Source organism: Carassius carassius, chromosome 5 (assembly GCF_963082965.1).
Source record: "Carassius carassius chromosome 5, fCarCar2.1, whole genome shotgun sequence".
Taxonomy (NCBI): Eukaryota; Metazoa; Chordata; class Actinopteri; order Cypriniformes; family Cyprinidae; genus Carassius; species Carassius carassius.
In genome coordinates, this window is record NC_081759.1 from 28,539,508 (window position 1) to 28,565,894 (window position 26,387).

The 26,387-nt window shown below is 36.6% G+C and overlaps 1 protein-coding gene and 1 non-coding gene across 2 annotated transcripts in view; one reads left to right on the forward strand and one right to left on the reverse strand.

Annotated features, from left to right (window-relative positions):
• The window catches only part of LOC132141164 (latent-transforming growth factor beta-binding protein 3-like), a 52,879-nt gene that overhangs the window by 7,024 nt on the left and 19,468 nt on the right, over window positions 1–26,387 (reverse strand). The window contains exons 2-20 of the mRNA XM_059550458.1: window positions 25,540–25,688; window positions 19,602–19,716; window positions 17,396–17,562; window positions 17,197–17,302; window positions 16,265–16,351; window positions 13,332–13,451; window positions 13,083–13,244; window positions 12,344–12,457; window positions 12,235–12,248; window positions 12,006–12,075; window positions 11,729–11,815; window positions 11,478–11,603; window positions 10,774–10,899; window positions 5,122–5,250; window positions 4,827–4,946; window positions 2,941–3,063; window positions 2,592–2,714; window positions 258–374; window positions 28–153 (exon numbers count right to left, since the gene is read on the reverse strand). Of these exons, the coding sequence (XP_059406441.1) occupies window positions 28–153; window positions 258–374; window positions 2,592–2,714; window positions 2,941–3,063; window positions 4,827–4,946; window positions 5,122–5,250; window positions 10,774–10,899; window positions 11,478–11,603; window positions 11,729–11,815; window positions 12,006–12,075; window positions 12,235–12,248; window positions 12,344–12,457; window positions 13,083–13,244; window positions 13,332–13,451; window positions 16,265–16,351; window positions 17,197–17,302; window positions 17,396–17,562; window positions 19,602–19,716; window positions 25,540–25,688 (2,181 nt within the window). The remainder of the gene's footprint in view (window positions 1–27; window positions 154–257; window positions 375–2,591; window positions 2,715–2,940; window positions 3,064–4,826; window positions 4,947–5,121; window positions 5,251–10,773; window positions 10,900–11,477; window positions 11,604–11,728; window positions 11,816–12,005; window positions 12,076–12,234; window positions 12,249–12,343; window positions 12,458–13,082; window positions 13,245–13,331; window positions 13,452–16,264; window positions 16,352–17,196; window positions 17,303–17,395; window positions 17,563–19,601; window positions 19,717–25,539; window positions 25,689–26,387) is intronic.
• Window positions 1,934–2,005, forward strand: trnad-guc (transfer RNA aspartic acid (anticodon GUC)). Its single transcript has one exon. It is a non-coding gene; the product is annotated as a tRNA-Asp (tRNA).

Here is a 26,387-nt window from a genome sequence, read left to right on the forward strand (position 1 = left end):
GTTAAAATACACTAAACCAACTCTCACTTTCACAGCTGTGTTTGTCTTCAGACAGTTTGAAACCATCCTTGCACACACACACATATCCACCCTGTCTGTTTTCACAGCCGTGAGGCTGACACAGACTCCTTTCCGCAGCGCACTCATCTATATCTGAGAGAGAGAGAGAGAGAGAGAGAGAGAGTGTAAAAAGGTGAAAAAGAGGACACAGACCAAGATAAGAATTTGGGTGATGTAAAAAGTGTGAAATCCCATACCCTGGCATCGGTGCCCAACGAGCGTGTATCCTTTTCGGCACTCGCAGCGGTAAGAGCCCATCGTATTGATACAGCGTCCTCCCTGACAGTTGGAATCTTTTTCACACTCATTAATATCTAAAGAGATTAAAAATATTCTTACTGATTTATGTATGGTGTGCATTAGTGAGTTGTTTCAGCTCCCCCCAAAAAATGTATCAGTTTATTGCATTTGTTGCAGTTTATAGCAAGGATGCATTAAATTGATCAAAACTGAAAAGACATTTATAATGTTAAAGGGATAGTTTACCCAAAAATAGAAAATGTATAATTTACTCAACCTTGTGTCATTCAAAACCTGTATCATTTTTTTTTATGTGGAACATAAAAAGATATTTTGAAGAATGCCTGTAATCAAACAGTTGGGTCCCCATTGACTCCCACAGTATTTCTTTCCCTACTATGTTAGTCAGTGGGGACTAGGCATGGGTCGGTATGAGATTTTGACAGTATGATAACTTTAAGCAAAAATATCACGATGTCACAGTATCACGGTATTGTTGTTGCAGCTCTGAAATGTGTTATTTTTAAATAACTGCGTAAAAATATTATTTTTTCCCCACTGGACACAATATATTTTGTTTTTGAGCAACATACAGAACATTAGAAACAGTAGAATTAGTTATTTTTTTTCTTTTCTTTTTTTCCTAAAAAGAAAAAATTAAAGACAGACATCTTCATTTAACCTAAATCTGTACTTACAGTTATTTAATTTTAGTTATATAATTCATATAGGTATTATTTCTATAATTTCATATAATTTAGTTATATAATAATAATCATACACACAATTTGATTTAATAATAATCCAATTTGAAGCAAAAACAGAATGTTCTGACAAGCTTTGTGAAATTATACCACGTGAACTTTTCAGAAGACAGTCAGCTCCCCTCAGAAATACATTCATATAAACCCCCAAAACAATATTGAGGATTTTCTTCCAATAGTTTGTGCATCATGAACAGTAAGTGATCTGCGTGCTACAGTATTTTTCTCTGTGCGTCCGTCTTCGGCATCTCTGGCCTGTGTTAACAGGTGTTAACAGACTTGATATTTTCACATAAATGACATTGTGCAAGTCCAGAACAGAGAGCTGCAATTGGACAGAAAAATGGCCAGTTGCCAAAGTATATTTCGGCATCACATTATTTTCATCATCAAGAGGGCTCGCACACAGCCGCGCACCCCGTGGTACTGAGTATGTGAGCTCATCCATCCGCGCTCATCTGCGGTTTAGTATATACTTTTGAAAGCTGTGAGGACGCGGCTGTGTGCGAGATGGAAAGGAACGTTGAATGTGAAGTGTACTTCACATACTTCACATATATTTGGTTCTTCAAAATTTGTCAAAATATGATCTTTTGTGTTCAACATAAGAAAGAAACATACAGGTTTTGAATGACATGAGCGTGAGTAAACATTGACAAAAACAATTTTGGCGGGGGAACAAGATGAAAAATTTTGCAAAATAGATTGATATTACACATAAATGCAGTGCTTTTGAACATTCTTTTCATCAAAGAATCCTGAAAAATATGTAGTGCTGTTTCCACAAAATGTTTTAACAGCACAGTTTTAACAGTTTTAACAGTATCAGTGTTGATACTAAGAAAAATTGTTCTTGAGCACCAATCAGCTCCTCGTTAGTATAGTGGAAAGTATCTCCGCCTGTCACGCGGAAGACCGGGGTTCGATTCCCCGACGGGGAGAGCTAGCTCTTGCCGGGGTGGTGTTGGTGCAGTGGATAAGACACATGCCTATGGTGTGAGAGACCCGGGTTCGAATCCACTGTGAGACACCAATGTGTCCCTGAGCAAGACACTTAACCCCTAGTTGCTCCAGAGGCGTGCGACCTCTGACATATATAGCAATTGTAAGTCGCTTTGGATAAAAGCGTCAGCTAAATGAATAAATGTAAATGTAAATCAGCATATTAGAAAGGTTCTGACACTACGGACTGGAGTAATGACTGCTGAAAATGCAGCTTTTCCATTACAGGAATAAGTTATATCTACATACATAGTTTTGAAAATAGTTATTTTAAATTGTAATAGTATTTAAAAATTGACTGTCACACTTGCTTAAATAAATGCATCCTTGTGAGCATCATTCGAGCATCACTACATTTGGGGATCATTGGCTTTATTGCATATTTTAGACAAGATAAATGTTTAACTATTGTAAATGTTTGTTATACAGAAATATATTTTTGGTCCTGAATGCTAAATTTGTACTGTAGTAGTAGGTATTATGTGCAGTATTAATTTCATGAGACTCTTGTAATTACTAGCTGACCTTCGCAGTGGCTTCCCTCTAGTGTGGGCTTGTAACCAGAGTAACACTGGCAGTGGAATGATCCCTTAGTGTTAATGCATTGACCGTTAGCACACAGACGGTTATCCTGACACTCATTGATGTCTGTGAAGAGAAGAAAACACACATAACTTTCAAGAAAACATACACACACACACTTAATTCTGTTTATGTAAATGTTAAAAAGTTGTGTTTGCACAGTATATTTATTCTCTTTACAATGAACTTGTGCAGGAAGTAATAAAATCTCATTTAAAACCATTCTGAATGGCAAGATTAAGTTTCCATTAACCAACGTGTTGTTTAGTTTCATTGGCAGTGTGCCACTGACCTCTGCAGCCTTTGCTGTCAGTCTCAGGCAGGAAGCCCTCATTGCACAGACATCGATACGATCCTGCCAAGTTCTCACAAAGGCCGTTCTGACAAATACCACGCTTCTGACACTCATTGACATCTAATAGTGAGAGAGAGACAGACATCTCTTGTAAGATTATGCAATTGTCAACTTTATTTGTCAAAACACCCCACATTCAACACATTTCCTACAATCAGAGCTGGGTAGTATCTGATTACATGTAATCTGGATTAAGTAATCAGATTAAAAGTACTTGAAAAGTACCGTATTTTTCGGACTATAAGTCGCACCTGAGTATAAGTCGCATCAGTCCAAAAATAGAACATGATGAGGAAAAAACATATATAAGTTGCACCGGACTATAAATTGCATTTATTTAGACCCAAGAACCAAAAGAAAACATTACCGTCTACAGCCGCGAGGCGCTCTATGTTTATTAGGGGTAGGCTACAGGAGCACTGAGCAGCATCTCTGGCAGCATGGAGCGCCCTCTCGCGGCTGTAGACGGTAATGTTTTCTGTTGGTTCATTTCTCTTGGTTCATGTCAAATTAATTTTGATAAATAAGTCGCACCTGACTATAAGTCGCAGGACCAGCCAAACTATGAAAAAAAGTGCGACTAATAGTCCGGAAAATACGGTACTTAAAATTAAGTGCTAGTATTTTCATTACATTACATTTTAAAATACTCGTAATTAGACTACAGTTACTTTTTTATTGATGACAAGATTACATATTATTAACACAACAGTCATAAATTAATCATAATTTATTGATTCTCCTGATATTCCTCTTTTCTATCTTTTGAATGCTGCTTTTAAAAATAGTCTACTGCTTGTATACACTCAGAAATTCCAGTTTTGTGGACATTCATACAAAGAAGAGTCACTAGACTGGTGGCTACACTGCATTTGACCACTGGATTTACAAAATTTTTTATAGGTTTAAAAAGTGTTTTAACATTGCATCATACTATGACCATGTCCATGTATTACTGTGTCTTTTGTCTTTTATCTTTTAAGCACATTAAAACGCACAAATTCACATTACAATTTTTTTATGCAATGCATGGATTCCCAAACCTTTTTGTCTTTTTGTCATCTGAGCCTCTTTCACCTAATATATTTGTCTGAAGTACCCCTGAGATTTAAAAATCATATTTTAATATTAAAGTAACACATTTGCATGTTCACATTTCTCTGATGTTGGTTAATGATCACATGACATGCAGGTAGACGTAAAATATTTTTTAAATATCTTTATTTTATTTTGAGTTTTATTGGGTTTATTTTGATCTCAGTTACTTAAAAATTATTTATTTTCATTTTACAGTTTTATAACTGAATTAATTATTAGCTTTTTGTTAATCTCACAAACCCACTGTAGTTCCTTTAGGAGACCCTATTTGGGAAACCTTTACATAATGTAATGTTTAATGCACTTAATGTGCATTAAACAATATGGTACAAGATTGTACTGCTTTTGTACAATCTGCATTTATTTGCTGCATTTATTTGATCAAAAATACAGTAAAAACTGTAATATTGTAAAATATTATTACAAGGAGAATTATAATTACTGAATAGTAGTGTACATGGTTTTTCCATGACCATTATCTACAGAGCAGCATGGCCAATAGTTAAAATAATAATATATAATAAAAAAATATAATGACAGCAAATGCCATGCACAAAGGGGAGTGAAAAGAGAATGGTTTTGGTTTAGTCATGAAATGTCTGGAAGTCTGTGCAAGGAACTGATGGTAGTTGGAATGCCTTTAGACCTATATTTTTTAAGAACGTGAGCTAAACTGTTTGTGAGTGGTTACATATGTATCTTTGTATGTGTGTAAGTATTCAGACCGTAACACACTCCTCCCTGTGCTTGGTATCCAGGTTGGCAGGGTATACACTCATAGGATCCAACAGTATTCTCACACTGTTCGTTAGGACAGATACTCGGGTCTGAACATTCATTAATGTCTGCATTTGAGAGACAGCAACAGAACAGACAATGAGACTCTCACTGACATTTTAAATACACTGCAAATAAAAAACAGAATAAACCAAAGGATGAACATGAACTGTTTATAGGTGTCTACAATTAACACTAACTAGGTGTTTTGTGTCTTTGCATAGTATGGGTGGGTGTCCTCACCTTCACAGAGAGGTTGTCTGCGTGATTTGCTCCGGAAGCCTGGCAGACACTCACACTTATAGGATCCATGCAAATTAGTGCAATACCCTCCAACTCCACAGATATCAGGCTTAGAGCACTCGTTTATATCTGAAAACATACATCCAAACAAGTGTTAGCCATCTGTATAGATATGCGCACCTTATACAGATGCATCCCATAAATTAAAATGTTGTGGATAAGTTCATTTATTTCAGTAATTCAACTCAAATTGTGAAACTTGCATATTAAATAAATTCAATGCACACACACTGATGTAGATTAAGTCTTTGGATCTTCTAATTGTGATGCTTTTGGCTCACATTTAACAAAACCCCACCAATTCACTATATCGACAAATCAGAATACGGTGACATGCTAATCAGCTCAAAACACATGCAAAGGTTTCCTAAGCTTTCAAAATGGTCTCTCAGTTTGGTGCACTAGGCTACACAATCATGGGTGAAGACTGCTGATCTGACAGTTGTCCAGAAGGCAATCACTGACACCCTTCACAAGGAGGGTAAGCCACAAACATTCATTGCCAAAGAAGCTGGCTGTTCACAGAGTGCTGTATCCAAGCATGTTAACAGAAAGATAAGCGGAAGGAAAAAATTCGGAAGAAAAAGATGCACAACCAACCGAGAGAACCGCAGCCTTATGAGGATTGTCAAACAAAATCGATTCAAGAATTTGAGTGAACTTCACAAGGAATGGACTGAGGCTGGGGTCGAGGCATCAAGAGCCACCACAAACAGACGTGTCAAGGAATTTGCTGAACCACAGACAACGTCAGAGGCATCTTACCTGGGCTAAGTAGAAGAACTGAACTGTTGCCCAGTGGTCCAAAGTCCTCTTTTCATACGAGAGCAATTTTTGTATTTCATTTGGAAACCAAGGTCCTAGAGTCTGGAGGAAGGGTGGAAAAGCTCATAGCCCAAGTTACTTGAAGTCCAGTGTTAAGTTTCCACAGTCTGTGATGATTTGGGTTGCAATGTCATCTGCTGGTGTTGGTCGATTGTGTTTTTTGAAAACCAACGTCACTGCACCTGTTTACCAAGAAATTTTGGAGCACTTCATGCTTCCTTCTGCGGACCATCTTTTTGAAGATGCTGATTTCATTTTCCAGCACGATTTGGCACCTGCCCACACTGCCAAAAGCACCAAAAATTAGTTAAATGACCATGGTGTTGGTGTGTCTGACTGGCCAGCAAACTCACCAGACCAGGGGTCTCATTTATAAAACTATGCGTAGGATCTTTACTAAAAGTTTACGTGCGCCCAAAAGCCAAAAATGGCGTACGCCAAAAAATATTCCGATTTATAAAACCGTGCGTACGCACACCTGTAAGCAATGTTCCCTTTATAAATCACAGATCACCCGCAGATGTGCGTACGTGAACCAGCCTCATATCCCGCCCTGTACACGCCCATTTTTAACCATAAATAGTCAATGCAAATCACCTCATGATTGCTGATCAGCATGTAAATGAGAGTGGAATCCCATATATACCTGGAAAACTGGCATGCGACCCGCCAATTAATTAATCCAAGAAAGTGAAAACGTGCATTTCTGTTAGCCTAATTTTAATAATGGCGACAGGTGAGAAAAGAGGAAAAAAACGTAATTTCTCAGATACTGAGATTGAAACACTTGTAGGGGAGGTGGAGGCTCGGAAAACTGTGTTATTTGGTGGCCACAGCAGTGGGGTCACTAATAAAAAGAAGCAGTGCGAGTGGCAAAGTATTGCTTCTGCCGTCAATTGTGTCAGTGGGACAGAACGGACAGTTGCAGAATTAAAGAAAAAATGGTCCGACCTGAAGGTATACAAATTTTTTTTTTACCAACATATTACATTTGTGTTTTATTAGGCTATATACCTATATAAATAGCAATATTGATTTTCAAAAAGTTTTATTTACATGTGCTTACAGTATGCAAAATATGTGAAATAAAGATTCTCATTCATTCAAGGTGGAGGCAAAGAGAAAACTGTCCTCCCACCGCCAGAGCGTGGCTGCAACTGGTGGGGGCCCATGTACAGCTGATCTCACATCAGTGGACAGCAAAATCGCGGCTATAATTGGGGAGGTCAGCGTGTGTGGTATTGTGTCGGAAAAGGAGGGAGAAACTGACGTGACTGAAACCACAGAGGAGCAAGGTTAAACCGATTTTTAATCATTAACGCTGTACATTTGAGTGTGTGGGGTGATAAATGGATAAATGTTGCCAATTGTTTGTCCTCCAGTCCTTCCGGAGTCTGAAGCTGTAAATGAACAGGAGGTTCAGGGTGAGGGGTTCTCAGATGCAGATGCACAGCGTCCGGCTCAAAGCAGTGCCCCTTCTGCGTCTGGCACGTCCAAAAGTGGTCGGGTACTCACTGACGCAGTCCTGCAGTTACAGCGAGAGACAATAAACGCTGTCAACAGGGTTGCAGATGAGCTACGGCAGATGAGAGAAGTGATGCAAGAAATTGCACAATCATTAAAAGATGCAGTTAAAACATGAACCTTGAGTTTTGTCTTTCTTTACAAACGCCGCATGACATCCTCACGGATTCTTGCACCTCGTTGATATCCCTCTTGTCGGCCAGGGGGCTGTGGCTCGGGGTCGTAATGCTGGGGTAGAGGGAGATCAGGAGGGAGAGGAATACCGTTTCTCAGTGCTATATTGTGCAAAACACCACACGCCCTGACAATCTTGCACACTTTTGCTGGATGGTATAAAAGTCTGCCACCCGAGGCATCCAGAGCATGCCATCTGCATTTCAGGATGCCGATGGCACGCTCCACAACTGCGCGGGCACGAGAGTGGACCTCGTTATAATGAGTTTCCTCTGCGCTCTGCGGGTTTAAAAATGGGGTGAGGAGCCAGCGTCTCAGGGGGTAGCCACTGTCGCCTGCAGGTTATAATTATATTAAAAACAAAATTGTTACAGTTTCTACTTTTTAATATTGTTAAACTCACCAAGAAGCCAGCCATCACGTACTGCGCCTGCATTTAGTCTGTTCCCTACACTGCTATGTGTCAAGATAAAGGAATCATGTGTTGAACCAGGCCAGCGTGCCACAATGTTTGTGAGGGTCATGTTGGAGTCACATATGATTTGCACATTAATAGAATGCACATGCTTTCTATTAACATAAGCAAATTCATTTTCAGATGGTGCCCTTATAGCAACATGAGTGCAGTCAATTGCGCCGATTACATTTGGGAAACCAGACATTGCTGCAAATTGCGTTTTAATTTCGGCCTGTTCTCGCACAGTGTAGGGGAACCTGATGTATCGACTAACCATATTAAGTATACCATTTAAAACGACAGATATTATGGCACTCAGGGACGGCTGTGATATACCAGACCTATAGGGTGAGATGATAGATTCCAATAGAATTATTTCATATACAAAAAGGTCTTAGAGACAAATTTGAGGATTACTTATAGTTTTTTTATATTATTAATTTACCTGTCTGCCAATTCCCGCTGGAAACAGCCGGTTGCCAAGAACCCCAGAGTGGTGAGGACTTGTATTTGGACTGGGATGGCATGGTTCCGGCGTGTTGCCCTCTCTAATACTGGACCCAATTCAGCACATAGATCCAAGAGCACAGCTCTAGGGAATCTAAATCGGCTTATTAGCCAGTCATCATCATGGGCCAGGAAATCATCATGGTCCCTGAAAACTCGTTCTCTCCTTATTCTGCCATTAGCGTAATCCTCCAACAGTGCCAGGAGTGCCATCATGAAGCATTACATACCCGGGTCACCGGAGAATTTATATGTTTCTAGCAAATAGACTGATCGTTAACACCTTGACAAAATCACTTAATTAATTTGTGGGCGAAAATTTAAGACGAAAATGTTATAGTGAACACATGCTTCTTGACGGTTTTGTAATGAACACCGTAATAGTTAGGACCGATGATGAGTAGCGATTGTGCTTCATGACTGTATTTGCAGACTTTGACATTTTATGATATAGGCTATGTACATTAAGGAAAATATTTCCTTTTTACACTGTGTTCTGCAGTTCTCTAATAAAAGGGTATTTCATGCTATTCTGTAGGCTATCACATGTATCGCGCCATGTCCTCCTGTGCTCCCGTTGTGGACAATGTGACTGTAAGGCAGCGCTGATTATTATTTTATTTTACTTTTAATACATTTTGAATTACGTTTGGATTTTACTAGATGTATATAGCCTAAAACAATCGGCACAAATAACACTGTTGGATTTAATCTTCATGATAATGTGGATATAACGTATGAAATGGAGTGAAAATTAAATGTCATTCATTCTTATAATCGTTCTTCTCACATTTATTTTCTACAATCTAACTTCAGTTCACGACCTCACCATCGGTGTCGCCAATTCCCTTTGTCTCCAGAATGTGCGTACGCACGGCTCAAAGTTTGCTTAAAGGTGCGCACATTCTCCCGTCAAGTTTGTTTTTTATAGATCACAACCTTTGCGTGGGAACTGGCGTACGTACGTTTCCAGCCCCGTTTTGTGCGTACGCACGCTTTATAAATGAGGCCCCTGAACCGGTCTTCAACAGCGGTCCTCAACCTTTAAAGCGCCAAGGACTGGTTTAATGTCAGACAATATTTTCACGGACCGGGCTTTAAGGTGTGACGGATAAATACAACAAAATAAAATGATACGACTGGCATAAAAACTGTGGTATATTGTAAATATAGTAATAAACATGAATCCACTCATAACATCACGCCAACAACATAACATGAATAACATCCTCTCTGCCCCTAACGCTCACTGACTCTGTGACGTTTAAATATGCCTTAAAAATATAAGATACCACAAAAATCCACCGCGCCCGGCTCTACTGGTCCAATCAGCGCAGGGTTGTGCCAGTGTTGTTTTGTGTCGAAAATCAAGTCAAGCACAGTACCTGCGTGACTCGCCATAGATGTAAACAGAGAGAAGTAGCTCCGTCTACAATGTTCTTCCGTCAGACGCGAGCATCAAAAGTTACCGACTGCAGCTTTAATGTAAGTTATTTATTCTTTCTTGTGCGGCTCGGTACCAAATGACGCACGGACCGGTACCGGTCCGCGGCCCAGGGGTTGGGGACCACTGCCATAGAGAATCTATGGGCTATTGTCAAGAGGAAAATGAGAAACAAGAGAACAAAAAATGCAGGTGAGCCGAAGACAACTGTCAAAGAAACCTGGGCTTTCATACCACCTCAGCAGTGCCACAAACTGATCACCTCTATGCCACACTGAATTGAGGCAGTAATTAAAGCAAAAGGAGCCCCTACCAAGTATTGAGTACATGTACAGTAAGTTAACATACTTTCCAGAAGGCCAACAATTCACTAAAAAAAATATTTTTTATTTTTTTAATGGTCTTATAAAGTTTTCTTATTTGTTGAGATATTGAATTGGTGGGTTTTTGTTAAATGTGAACTAAAATCTTCACAATTAAAAGAACCAAAGACTTAAATTACATCAGTGTGTGTGCATTGAATTTATTTAATATGCGAGTTTCACAATTTGAGTTGAATTACTGAAATAAATTAACTTTTCCGTGACATTATAATTTATTGAGATGCACCTGTATATAGTAGCTGTCCACTGCCTTTGAATAGACAATGCTGGTCACTTACCAATACATCTGCGTTTCCCATGATGCACCACAGGTTTGTATCCACTGTGACAGTTGCATCTGTAGGAACCCACAGTGTTAATGCAGGTGCCTCTACCACATGGCTCAGAGTCACATTCATTTTCATCTACAGAAAGAGTGAGAACATTGTATATATTTTTATGTTATCTTTATCGTGTAATATAGTTGTTTTATATCATACTTTTATTAAATTATAAATTACATTATACACTACCATTCAAATAAATGATGTTCTTTTGAATTTTCTATTGATTAAAGAATCCTGAAAAAAATGTCAAAGTTTCTAAAAAATTTTTTAGCAGCACAACTGTTTATATTTCTGATGATAGCCATTTTTCTTGAGCATCAAACCAACATGATTTCTGAAGGATCATGTTACACTTAAGACTGAAGGAAAGGCAGATGAAAATTCTGTAAAAGCTGTAAATCACATTTTTAAATCTATTGAAATAAAAAAAATATTTAAACTGTAATAATATTTTGCAATATTACTGTTTTTACTTTATCAAATAAATGGAACCTTTATGATCATAAGAGACTTCTTTTAAAAACTACAGAAAATCTTACCAGCCCCAAACTTTTAAATGGTAGTGTATAATATGGTATGCACTACAAATGCAGGCATTTATTTCAGAGTACATCCATCTGTGATTTCATTGTTTGTACAGTGTGTGTAGTACTCACCCACACAACTCTTTCTCTGTGCATGTGGTCGATATCCAGTGTAACAGTGGCACATAAAACCATTTTGTGTGTTCACACACTCTCCATGGCCACATATATTCCTGTTCAGCTTGCATTCATCCATTGCTGTGATACCCAAACCCAGAGAAAACTCCATAATAGTAAAAAAAACTCTTCTTATTAAAATACCAAACAGAACTTTGCATAGACCAATACTGGAGATTTAACTGACAAGCTGTCAAAGAACTCACGTGAGACCTGCATCTGGGCCTCTTCATGTGAATCACTCTCTGGAGGCACATGGACTATGGGAGGAGTTGTTGGCCTGGCCACAATGACTAAAGTGACAGAAGCAAAAATGGAGAGGTAGTTAGAGGAAAAAGACACATTTAGAAAAGAAAGACATTTTTAAATGTAAAAATGAAATGCAAATAATTCATGCTATGGATACATTTTGCGTTATGTGTTGATATTTGCACTACCATGTAAGCTATGGAGAAACACATAGCTACATTTTCTAAAGTGTACCTGGATGGCGTGGCCCATGTGTGCTGATTGGTGAGAGCTGCATGGGCGTGGTCGTCTGAATTGGGATTTCCTGTTGGCATGAGAGCAAAATCAATTAAGTGAGCTTTCTACAGATGATCTCCCATAATTCTATTTTTTAAAACTGTGACTTTGAGATTTCTGTCAAAGATGACTTTTGGTTACTGTTCTTCCCTCGATTGGAGGTTTAGGCATAGCACCAGAATCTTACCGGAAGTCTGACCTCTGAAACACAAAGATACAATGAATAATCAGTCAATAAAAAAACAGCAATCAATCTTAAAGAATCTTTATCTCTGAACTGATTCAAATGTCTGTACCAATGTCAGGATTAATGCGTTCATTACTGGTCAGGAAGGGCTGAATAGACAGAGTGCCATGATAGGTCAGAAAATACATCCCCTTTCCCGCTGGACAGATCTTATTAAAGGAAGCTAGAGAGAAAAAGACCAATGATTATTTAGTCAAAGGGTTAAAACCTTCTTTAAAGATACAGAGACATGTTCACAACAGGATTGGGCAAAATTCAGAATTGAAGAATTGACTCCATTTCAGTTCATAAGCTAGAATTTTAATTTAGTCGGCAAAAAAGAAGTTGAATCAGAATTTGAATGACAAATTACTGGATTGAAATACTAAGAAATTCAGCATAGGTAAATTAAGTGTTCTTCCACCTTGGTCGACAAAATTTTATTTGTTAAATACAGTATGATAAAACATAAACTAAATATAAAATGTCTATAGGTAGTTTTTTAAACATCTCTTAAATATTCAAACATTAAAGTTTTATAGAAACTTTAGTGTTAAACTTTATAGAAAGTTTCAAACATAAAATTTTTCAAAAACCTCCAAACAAGGCTTTTTAAAAACTTTTTTTCAAATTTTAAAGTCATTTTAATTCTACTTTTCTACATTCAAATTTGAATTGTAATTCTGCATCCCGTTTTCTACCTTCATATTCAATTCAAATTCAGGAACTGACTTTTTAAACTGAATTTAAAAGGCATTCTCTAATCAATTCTGAATGCTGCACATATGCCACTCAAAAGGCACACTTACCTGTCCCATCCTGAGGGCATCTCTCGCAGTTGCTTCCCCATGCTTTACCCACAGTGCAGCAGCAGGTCTCCTTGTTAAGGTGTTTTGGAAAAGCATGCTCACATTTCCCTGCTTCCGTTACCATACGATAACAGAGCCCCTGCTCAACTGTTGCTGTTGATTCTAAGAGAGTAAAAAGATCTTTATGATGGTTTGTTGGCCATTCTGTATATAGTGTTATATGCAAGTTTGCGCACATATTTGTCTTACCAACACAGCGTGTCCTTTCTGTTAGTACATAACCAGGTTTGCAGGTGCAGCGGAAACTTCCCTGTGTGTTTAAACATTCTCCATTCTGACACAGCCCCTGCATCATACATTCATTTATGTCTAAGGCAGAGAAAGGAAAAAAATGCCCAAGAAAATAGTCATTAATATTTGTAATAAATCCTTTAAAAATATGTAAAAAAAAAAAAAAAAAGAAAAAAAAGAAATTCGGTTTATGCTCATGGGTAAAATCTAAGATGGTCTAACATTGCCTACAAGGGTTAAAAGACTATCCTTCAAAGATATCAAATTCAGTTAAATCAAGGTAAATCAACTGACATTTCACGTCAAACAGAAAGTTCTCAAGTCTCTTCTTGTCAAAGATACAGTTTTGTAACTGATTTTCACGCTGTCACTAAGTGCTAAGTAATTCTATTGCAGTCAGAGATGGCACTCAGGGGTTTTTGAAAAGCAACTGAGAAGCAGGAGTTACTGCAGTATTTTATTGTACATTGGTACCTGCAGTTTGTACAGTGCTATACACTAAGTTATCTATGAAAACATAAAGGCAGGTTTCTAAATTAAGAAGATGATAGGCTCAAGGTCAAAACATTATTGGAGTAACCAGGGTTTAATGTTACCATTGATTAAAAAAATTAATTTGATTTTCCATTTGACCAGAACTTTATATTAAATTTAAATTTAAATTAAATGTATGCATTTAGCAGACGCTTTTATCCAAAGCGACTTACAGTGCATTCAGGCTATCAATTTTTACCTATCATGTGTTCCCGGGGAATCAAACCCCCAACCTTGCGCTTGATAAGGCAATGCTCTACCAATTGAGCTACAGGATCACCATACAGTGTATGGTGTTATATACAGTGTTCTCATGCATTCAGTCTGGCAGCTAAACTGTGTAGCTCTCTGTTTATCTGGATTATTACACTGATGCTGAATAATATCTATTTTCATACTCAATGGTTATTTTAATCTGTAACATTCAAGCATAAGCTTGTTTTATTATATAACACCCAAAACAGTATGCAGTTTATTCATTGGGAAGATCATCATCTGCAGAAATGATGCAATTTAACTGCTGTTGTCTTCATCTTAAATTTATTTGCAACTTGTTTTGATCACATAGTTCACCTTTAATTTCTTCTGATTTCTCCTAAATCTGAGAAATGTTTTAATTTAAGAGGGCACTTACAATAGATTAAAGGTCTGAAGCATCTGCTCGCACTAAAACCTAACAGATGTTGTTAGTCATTTTGCTAGTGTACAGTTTATTCACTTGCCTCGTCCCAACCAAGCATCTCCCTCAATGGGATCATAAATGCAGCTTATCGTTGAATTTGATATTCTATTTGATATTGAATTCTGATACTTTTATGTTCTCTTCTGCTATAATTCTACATCTGAAACTATGCAAGTCTATATACCACAGTAATCCAAACTGTCTCCTTACTGGCAGGAAGTCCTTGACTTCTGTATTTGGAATGGATATCAGGACTGCTCTACTATTACTTGCATTTCTAAGATAAAATCCTTTTTAATGCAGCAACTTTACAGGACTAATTGCAGATTTCTGTAGGTGTTTAGGAAATTCTATCACAACGTTTCTACCATAAAAGGCCCTAGAGGGTCCTTGTGAATAATTCAGCAATGAAACTACTCACATTCTAATTAATTCATTCAGTTCAATGCTCCCAGTCAATCAGATTAACATACTCATTACTGTTTAACTATATTTGACCATTGATCACAAAACCAGTCTTAAGTTTAATTTTTTTGATTGACATTGAAATTGAAATTACATCATCTGTGCATGTACTAAATAGTTGAAATGATTTTTGCATCTTTCTCAGACAGTTTTAAATGCTTCCACACTGCAGACATGTTTGCTGTATTATAAAGAGTGTGTGCTAGACATGTGCGGGTATTCGGTAATGCGATATATATCATGGTAATGCACAAATTTTTTATTGTTATTGTTAAAATCGAAAGTTGTAGACTTGTATTTTTTAACAAAGATAAATAACTTCTGCAGCAAATGTAGATATTGCTCATTGTGAATGTTAATGCAACTATGGTTAACTAATGAGGTCTTATTGTAAAGTGATACCTATGGGTCTTTATAGTTCTTTTGCACTTTAATCAGTGTAAAACGTTTATTTTTAAATATTTTTCTGTATTGCTTTATTGTATTTAAATAATCAGTTATTTTTGTTATAAGAAAAAAGTTATTAAACCTGTTATACTGTATTATGGCCATATACCGTGATAAAATCATTAGCGATTAATCGCAACAGGAAAATTTGATACCGGAATATCCCTAGTGTGCGCCTCTCACTCTTCGCTGGTTGCTATTCGAATGCGTCATGTCTTTTCGGTACAATTTATTTTGTCTTTTCGCTTATTTGGCAGAACACCAAAAGAGCTTTTTTTGGTGCATCCCTAATTTACACTGATAAAGATTTTACAATCTATCCCAAGAGCTGTCATGACTAAATTAATGTTTTAGCAACAATTACTGTATTATTTTATATTTTAATACTAGGATAACTAGATCACATGACTGAGTAGCTTCAAAGATTTATCTAGTATGACTTTGAATTGAGGTTTCTAAATTTGAATTGAGGCCCAAATGGTAGTTATCAGAAACTCCATCTACTACACATGAGCTTCATCCTCAATAATCTTGTCAAAAAAAATCACTGGTCTGGCTATGTAGCAAACAGTAGTATAAACAATTTTTCTGCCTGTGGCTGTATGTAATATTTGCCCTAAACCACATGACAGAAAATTTTTGGCAGCTATCTTGATTGTGTTAATTTAATGCTCATGGATGTGTACATTTTATGACAACAAACATAACTACAATTTGTAAAACCTATACAACACACACAATCTAACATGTACACACACATTACCTTGGCAGTGAGTGCTGTTAAGTCTCTTGTATCCCTGAGGGCACGTGGAGCCAAAGTCCTCTACTATAGTCTGGTGTTTCCCAGCATCTGAATGAGAGAAATTCAGACAAATTACTAATCATTTCTTCTAGAAAAAGCATCTGTACTAGCTGCTTTGGTTGTTTGACTAAGCCAGCACATGAAACTATGAAACATCACACCAATGAAGGGGATGTATATCAAAGCTAACTAAAAATGAAAGCGGTGGAACACGTTGAGAAAATTGATGAAAAAAGTGTCTGTGAGGGGATGTTAGTCCAAGAGAAACTGGTAGCATGGTGTGCTGTGTGTGATGTGCTTCACTTCTGTGTGTGTCAGAAAGTGAGAAAAGGGCCGCAGTGGGAACATTTCTCTGAAGCTGATATTTTCTCTTCTGTATAAGAACATGCGAGAACAGAGACAGAGAGGCTTTCCAGAAAGGCTTTTGCCAAAGCCAACATTTTTTCATCCTTTTTTCCAGCCTTCACTTTTGTCTCCTTTTACTGCAAAGGGTGTGTCATTGGAAAATATGGTGATGTAGCTGAGGCACGGAGACATTCACACACACTCACACACAGAAGCGTTCACCAGGCCAGGATCACCGTCTGACTGAGCTCTGAGACATCAAGTGAGTTACAGAGAGAAAACAGGAGTGGAAAAAAGCATTTTTTCTTCTAGTCCATATTAAAACTTAACTCCAAGAATGCAATGACACATTCCCACCTGTCAAGTTATGACAGTGTGAATTTATAAGGAAAAAAGAGTCGAGTGAGATGATCTGTTATTTTTAAAGAATTAGTAATGAGAAGGTGTTGTTTTTGGCAGGACAGACACTTTGATCACTTTGACAGAAACAGTAAAATGCAACTCCCAAAGAAAAGTTACATTTGATGACAGAAATTATTTGAACTTACAAGGTAGTAATGGGCATTTGTAACATTTATTTTGGCCCCAGGAATTACCCACACTGCCACAGCAGTCTTCCTGATTGGTCAAACCAGGGAGAGGGTTACTACTACACTGTAAAATAAGAAGAAGTTAAATTTATATTAAATAAGAAATTCATAGGCAAATCAGATTTTGTGTATCATCTCATATACTTCTGTCACTCACAGCCTGTTTGGGTGTGGTTTCCTGGAAGCACCTCCCCTTTGGCTTGTGCGTATGTGGAGGGAGGCGGGCCACAGTCTTGGTACTGTGAGGCTTGTTCTCTGATTGGTCGAGAGGATGAATGACAACTGAAGTGTCTGGCGTGTGTACAACACGAACATTGACCTGCACTGGAAACATAGAGTCCAAAAAGAAGGAAATACACAGTTAATTCTAAATATCTTTTTAATAACAATGAAGTTTAGAAGCATTAAGCATGAATATACAATTTGGTATCACAAATTCTAAAAGAATATTGAATAAGATTTTATTTTTATTTAGTTTTAAATGATTTTTAAATGATAAAAATGTTTTTTTTTATTAGGGGTGTGATGAGACACTTATCCCACGTGACGAGATGAGACACGAGACTGGGTTCACGAGAACGAGATGAGATTTTAATTACTTTTTTAAAGAAATCCTCAGTGATGAAATATATAGGGGAAAATAGTATTTTATTTAACTGAAAAACACAAAATGCAAAAAAAACGTAGGTGCATTTTGAAATCAGCTTGCACTTTGTGAAATTAAACTGCATTTTAATGCAGTAATAAACAACATGTAAACACTGCAGAAGGTTTTGCCACAAACTCAACTGACAGCTAAGTAATTGCACAAAAATTATAAATAGTAAATAAAAATAAATAATAAACAACAACACAATTATCCCTTTAAAGTGGAAGAGAAGCAGTCAGTCAAGTTTATTATTTAGTAAACTGATTTCCACATTTATATAAAAAAAAAATATATATAATAAACACAATTAATGTATCCATTTAAAAGCATTAAGCAGTGGTTCCCAAACTGGGGGCCGCAGCAAGGCTGAGGCATATAGGTCCATATGAAATCCATTTTATTTTTTTTCCTAAATTTAGTTTTATTTTTTCAAAATTCAGTTTTTTTTTCTGTTTTAATTGTTCTGTATTGCTTTTAATTGTTCTGTATTGTTCTGTAAAAAATTCTCAATTCCTTTTTAATAGTTAAATTAAATTTTATTTAATTAAAAAGCATGTCTAATTGATTAAAATCATGAAACGTATACATTTTCACATCAATTTATTAAACGTTTAACAAAAATAAATGTTTATGCCCTTATGAAATGTTTTATTTTTTCTTATTATATTATTATTTTTTTTATTATTGTTACCAAATTCTGTGCTTTAGAATGTCTAATTATTTGAATGTATAAGCAACTTATGCATTTTTGTCCCTCAGAAATTCTGTGTTGTGTATTTACATTCTTCTGGTTATCAAATGAAGACATAAAACATTCATTTCATTTATCATTTATCATTTAATTTTTGAAAATTAAGCAAACTTTTTTTTATGGCAAACAAAGGGGATTTACTATTAAAATTAAAACATGGGAGAAATGTTGTGTGATAACTCTTAAAAAATATTTTTTGTTTCATTTTAGTAGGAACAGAAGTAACGTTAATAGGCTATGTACATTCTGCTAAAAAAAAGAACCAGACTTTTATTTTGACGGGTTCCCGCTAATACCTTTACAGTTCTGTGTGTGATATGACGCTAGTTTTATTCATGTCAAACGGTAAAATGCTCATGAAGTGACACTCAGAGCAGTTTTGAAGATGTTGTTAATGTGTTTCCATCCTCATTTAGTGAGATGGCAGACGCTGAATCACAACGAGTGTCACGCACGCTTCTGTGTGTAGAAAATGAAACGGCATGTCTGCGTCATTCTTTGACAGAGTCATGCAGAACATGCAGGATTCATTTTAAATTGACTTTTGCGGCTTTATATTTACAGATAAGTACATATCGTGATTTGATTTAAGTGTAATGACCTACTTTTGATTAATTCATAAATTCAAAGTTAGATAAATTCTGTGACATTCTGCATTAAACTGTGAATTCTGTTTTTATGACTGGATAAAGACTACTGGTGAAAGGGCAAGTGTAATGCAAATATATTTGAAAGGTATGGGAAAGGGTATTGTGACATTCTCGATACATATATATATATATACACACACACATTAACTATACAATAACAACACTGTAAAAAACATTTATATTGACCTAGATGACCTTGATAATTCTTCTGCATGGAAAGATTCTCACATCGGTTTTTCATATGTACACATGTATGTGAATGAGACCACATTTCAGTCAGATTAAAAGTGAAAATTTCCTGTATGCCAATTACCTTCAGAAGAGTGATGTCCAGTGCCTTGCAGAGTGATCACAGAGTGTGTCTGTGTCATCTGCTGCCGCCCACCTGTGCCACCTGGTTCTGACAGACTCTTGGACTCAGGCATCACCTGGGGAGATATTCTCAGTTAACTGTTAAAGGGGTCATATGATCCGATTTTAATTTTCCCTTTCTCTTTGGAGTGTTACAAGCTGTTCTTGAATAGATAAGACCCCTAAAGTTGCAAAGACTAAAGACTCGTCCACGGCCTCCTAAAACGCCTCATTTAAACACGCCCCCACATGTCACAAGATTTGCATAACACCACCAAAATGTTCACGCAAAGAAAGAAGGCGTAACTTTTATTCTTGCTGTAGTGTTGTTGCCACCGCCGCCAATATGTGGAGATGCTGTGTGTTTCGTTGTGAAAGCAAAATTACTTTGTTTGGGCTTCCAAAAGAGGACGCAACTAGGAATCAGTGCTTAAATTGAATTTACAACACTGTTCCAGAACAGTTTAACCCAAATATTCAGATGTGTGCAATGCATTTTACATTTCTTGTTTTTAAGTTTATCATTTCTCCGGTCACAAATACAGACATGTTTTTATGTTTATGCTGTGTGATGCAACACAACACGTAAAAAAACAGTCTATGTCAATATAATTTGAAATTATGTCCCCACTGGATGCAACAAATGCCTCATATGTAATGGGTCTTATTGTTTTCGTCTCATCGCGCCAGGACACGGCATGATAGTTTGTTAATGGGTGTAACATTTCCGTCACACGCTTGAGGTATTCAGCCAAGCACAAAGCACTAGATAGCTGGCCAATCAGAGCACACTTCGCTTTTCAGAATGATAAGCTTCATAAAAATTGACCCGAAGGCGGGGGTCAGAAAGGCGGGGCATAGAGGAACAACAATAATGTACATTATGTGGAAAATAATGTTTTTTTTTTTTTTTTACTTAAACCACATTGTAACGATAAAAACTCCATAACTATGGGAAGAAGGAGGCGGGAACCGGGGGACAATCAAAATGAAACTTTAATGCTCAAAATAAACATAAAACAGCGCGTCAGCCCCTCACGGACGACTGACGCGGACAAATAAAAAGCAAACACAACTAAAGCCCAGGCCTGGTCCTCTCTCGTCCGTCACTGTCGTCGCTCCGGTTTTATATCCCTCCATCTCCTCCGTGGGACTCGAGACCGGTGGGTCGAGCAGGTGTCGCTCATTCCCAATCACTCCACCGGCCTCGCTCTGTTCCCACGTCTTTTGGCCCCGCCCCACTCGTCACACACATAAACACATTTCATTACACCAAATACACAAAATAATGCTCTTTTTTTTAGCAATCCCTTTAATCAAAAAAATAAGGACAAAACCCTCAAGAGACATGAGACACATTCGGTATCCACCTTATTTTGCAACGCGGAAGTAAAAACAATGGCGTTCTTCCTTATAATGTATTAAACTTCCGTTTTGCTAGCCAGTAGGTAAGGAACATAAGGAGCGATGTGGTGGGAGCACACAAAGGACACTTTTAAATACCGTGATGGTATATATTTACCACACCTATGGTGTATAACACAGTGGAAAGATGAATCAAGAAGTGGCCTGCCATAACTTGAGGACATTTTTAATTGTTTGTTTTGCCACTTGGAGTAGACAGGTCTTTGATGCAGAATTATAAAAGCCCTTATGCATATCAGTACCTGCACAGCAGAAAAGTCAGTTGAGTACTGGTACATGAAACTGAAAGCAAATTCGTGTTTTTTAAAGCAGGCGTACAGTACTGTTTTGTGATTGCACTGAGGATTTAGATAACTGGTAAATGACTGTCTCCTTTTTCTCTTTCATCAGTGAAAGCACTTGTTGATAGTTTTAAAGTAGTAATTAAATATTTTTTGTCCTTATCCGTAAACTGATTACAGAGCAGAATTAGGGCTGATTAATTGCATCCAAAATAAAATGTAATGCATTTTATGCATATAATTTTTATTTTGGATGCAATTCATTGTTTGACACCCCTATTCAGAATGTTTTCCATTTGTTCCATGAGTTTAAAAAAATTTACAAATTGAAGATTTTCCTAGTATTGCTAAACTGTATCATTTTAAGAGGGGTAAAAAGAATTCTGCACCTTAATAATTTAATTGTGTTTGTGTGTGCATATATAAGGAGAAAGAAGGAATATAAGATTTTAAAAATATGTGTGTAAAAACATTTAATGGTCACATTAATAATCCCAAAAAATTACACAATGTATCCAAAATTACTACACCATTCTAAATTTCATATAAAATGCCATGGAATGTAGACTCTCATGTGCTTCTCCACTGTTTTAATCCAGTAGGAGATAAATTTGGCTTACTACACCCTGGGACATATCAAAGTGTTCAGCAAGATTTCCTTGAAGTAAATTCAACTTCAGCTTCATCATGGTCATCAGAATTTGATCCCTTATTAGACGGGTCCGGGTCGGTTCGGTGTAGTACATTACGGGTCTCTTTCGGGTTCGGGCATGAATTTCTGGACCCGTGAAGACCTCTACTCAGCAGCAATTAACACAGAGAAATTAACACAGCTTTGAAACAACTTGAGAGTAAGTAAATGACAGAATTTTAATTAGCTATCCCTTAAATATGCACTTTTTGTAACAGATTTCTACTGTTATCAACAACTTCAGCTTAGCACTAAATATTATTCATGCCAATAGGAGTGTCATCGATAAATAAATAGAATAAATGATGTCTTTTGATAAAGCACATAACTTAACAAGATGGTGTAACATACCTGTTTGTGGATATATCCTGATGAGACGTTGCCTCGGAGTCTTCACTAGGGCATCGTTTCTCAGGGAATGGATTATTTTCTGGCCTAGTGGTTAGAGAGTTTGACTCCTAACCCTAAGGTTGTGAGTTTGAGTCTCGGGCCGGCAATACCACGACTGATGTACCCTTGAGCAATGCACTGATCACCCAACTGCTCCCCAGGCGCCGCAGCATAAATGGCTGCCCACTGCTCTGGGTGTGTTCACGGTGTGTGTGTGTGCTCACTGCTGTTTGTGTGCATTGTGGATGGGTAAAATGCAGAGCATGAATTCTGAGTATTGGTCACCATACTTAGCTGTATGTCATGTCACTTTTAAATTTTGGTGGTTTCTTTAAGTTTAAGTCTTTTAACCAAAGCAGACGAGCTTCTTCTCCCTTCGGAGGGTTGTGCAAATCATACGGTGCCCGACATTCACATTCAGCTCTGGTGCGTGGATTATGGTCAAAACAAATGTCTTGCGGGTATTTTTTATGTCTTGATTCAGCTATTATGTATGACACCCCCTAACTACACAAAGTATGTCAGTCTTTCTGTGGTCCATATTAAAAGTAAACTAGCCTGTAAAATCTACACTACACAGTGAACGCAAAACTAAGGAATCACAATACAACTACTTTTAGCAGAAGTGCTTTACCGGAAATCTGACACAGTATAGTTTAATTCATTTTAGCCGATAGCCGATGCCAATAATGATATAATAATGATATAATATAATGATATACAATAATGATTATGGCAGGCCACTTCTTGATTCACCTTTCCACTATGTTATACACCATAGGTGTGGTTTTTAAAAAAGTGTTCTCTTTCTTTCACATCGCTCCTTATGTTCCTTACCTACTGGATAGCCGATGACGATGCCAATAATGATATATTTTGGTTAGTTTTTAATAAAAATGTATTTGTTAGAATTAGATACACAATGAAGTTCTTTTATAATGACAGTACATTGAAAACTTTGAAAATAATTATAAATCAACTATATATATATATCAATCGCTGCATGTTTTCCAGAAAGATGCAGTTGTAACCTTAAAATATTATTTTAAGATTTAACATTTGTAGATGGTCTAAGGCAAAAGAATTGTAAAAATCAGGGCTTGAAAACTAAAAAAACACTCGATATTTTAACGTTTCTGTTCCTGCGTTCCTCTGATATTATTACCATTCTGAAACTGGTTCGGGTGGAAGAAATACCGGTTAATAACGTTATTTTTAAAAAACTATTTTCTTTGCCTATAATTTGCCTAATAATATTAATAAAGTACATTGTTTTGTTTACTCAAAATGAAAAGGCAAAAAGAGAGTAACAGCCAACTTCTTTTCTAGATTTTGGCCAAATGTAAACAGGCTACTAAAGAAACAAACAAACAAACGAACAAGTCTGTCAACACTTTAAAGACATTAAAGTATTTTTAAGATATTTAATAACGTTTGCTGCATTGTAAAAAATAAAGATAAAAAAAATGTAAAAATATAAAACAATACTTGTATAAGATTGCGTTTTGAGAGTGACAAAAAAACACGTCGCACGTCGCATTTTATTAACCCTATTACATTCCGAAATAATGAAGGCTAAAATTTGAGGTAAAAACTGTTTGCCTGAATGCACTGTAAGTCGCTTTGGATAAAAGCATCTGCTAAATGCATAAATTTAATTTTTAATTTAATTTAAAATTTAATTTAAAATGCCTTTAGGCTAAAGCAAAATGTTAACAAACATTCTAAAAACAGTTATTAGTTTCTATCCAAGACAAATCATCTAAAGTTTAGGCTATAAAAACGTTAATCCAAAAACAAATTAAATTTAAGGTGAAGCTGATGCCTACCTCTCTCATTCGGCACAAATCCAAAGCTTTTACAAAATAATTCAAGTTGTAAAGCTTTTGCAAAATAAAGAAAACTAGGGACCCAGTCTCTGCTGTTTCGTTTTCCTTTCCAAAAACTTTGGAGCGTGTCACAATGAACCGTATTTAGCACATTTTTTCTTTTGTTTCGTTAATCTGTCTGAAATATATTTAGTGTATATGCCTATATTCCTTTTTATGTAATCCTATAGTTTTTCTGTTTTCTCCGTTCACAGAAGTGCTGCAGGTGCATGTGATCTGTTGAATTCATCTCACACTATCCTCAGATAAACTCTACGGGTGGTGCATTGCCATTGCGACTTACCTATGATGAGTTCACAGCTAAGCGGTCATTTTACTCGTTGGCTTCAGCGTCACATTTGGATATGACGTACTACTGGAATTCGTGATTGGTTGACAGCAAATTTCAAATATTAAATGGAACGATATAATAACGTTATTAACTGGTTAATGGCCATTAAAATTTTTTGATTCTGTTCGGAACTATAAAATTAAAATTCGTTTCTGGTTCTGTTCCTGCCAAAATTTTGTTTTTTTACTGGTTCAGAGCCCTGGTAAAAATTCTGAAAATCCTTTAGAGCTCATGATTCGTTTAAAAATGTAATTAATTTACAAGTGTAATGTTTTTGAAATTTTTTTTATTGATGTATAAGCTATAGATTCTGACCTTTAAATCAAAACACACTTTTATGAGATTGATACTGCTTTATTTATTCAGAAACACAAGGTTTTTACTTCATTTTGTAACAAATAGGCAAACAGCCCCCCCCCCATGTAAATAAAATGCCTTACCAGATAGACATTAGGACCGGCTGCATGCTATAGTGACTTCTGACTCTGTCACACCGAGTGCATCAACTTGTACGTGCATTCTCAAAATAAATGCAGGGATCCAAAACAGTGAATCTAATTCTCGCAAAAGTTTGCTTTAAGAATGACCACACTGCTTACGTATTCTAATTGCTAGCACACCCTGAAGCTCATGTGAATTAATACTCTTATCGGCAAGACATATCTGCATATTTTTTTCATATCGGGCCAATGCCGATATTTGAATTTTAAGACATTATTGACCGATTCCGATATCGGTCCGATAATATTGTGCATCCCTAATTCAGAATATTCTTTCTATCACAACTGGTTTTGCACCATCAGTATGTCTGTTCATAATCAAGAAGACAACTGGAAAAAAGGGTGCAATTACAATTAAATCAGTGGAAAACACAGTGTGAAGGAGACAGTCACCTGTACACCGTAGACGGGCTGCTTGTTGCCACGAGAAGCTTGAGTCCGAAGTGGGAATTGGCAGAGACGTCCAGTGAAGCCTGGTGGACAGAGACAATGTGTGCGGGTACTGCATACTCCTCCATTCATACAGGTGAGAGGACACACCACTGCAAACACAGACAGATTTCAGACTAGACATGACACACCAGTGTTGACAACATTTAGATATTAATAATCATTATAATATATCATATAGTTTATATATATCTAGAATAGCTAGTTTACATATAAATACATTATATAATGTACATCAAACATACATTTTTACATATATAGAGAGCATTAATACATTAATTACAATCACATCATCCCCTGAGATTAAACATACTAATTATTATTTATGAGGGCTGACTGCACTTTATTTTTCACTGTCACAAAAGCACAAGGCTTGGTTTAAACATAGATTCAGAGTATCTATTTTATATTGTGGCATGTCAGACTGTGGTCTGGTTAGAGCGCTCTTATGTGGGCTGAAGTATCAAGCCAGGCTTAACCAGATTATTCAGGAACACTGGCATCATTATTTAATACCAGCTCACGGTGGTTTCAGAGAGAAAAATCCAGTGTCTTTCTGTTTTTGTGTTCAACTCTGTGAAGAGTTACTCTATAAATTATTCAAGAGTATATTTGGTGACACCTGAATGAAAGGTTTTAGACTAACTATAATATGGAAGAACATGTTGTCAGGAACACAATTTACAAACAAACATAAAAGTAAACTTTTTAAAATAATTTTAGAAAGAAATACAAGCCACAATTGAGCCAACAGCCATGAAGTTAATGCTGCACCGCAAAGATCTTGACAG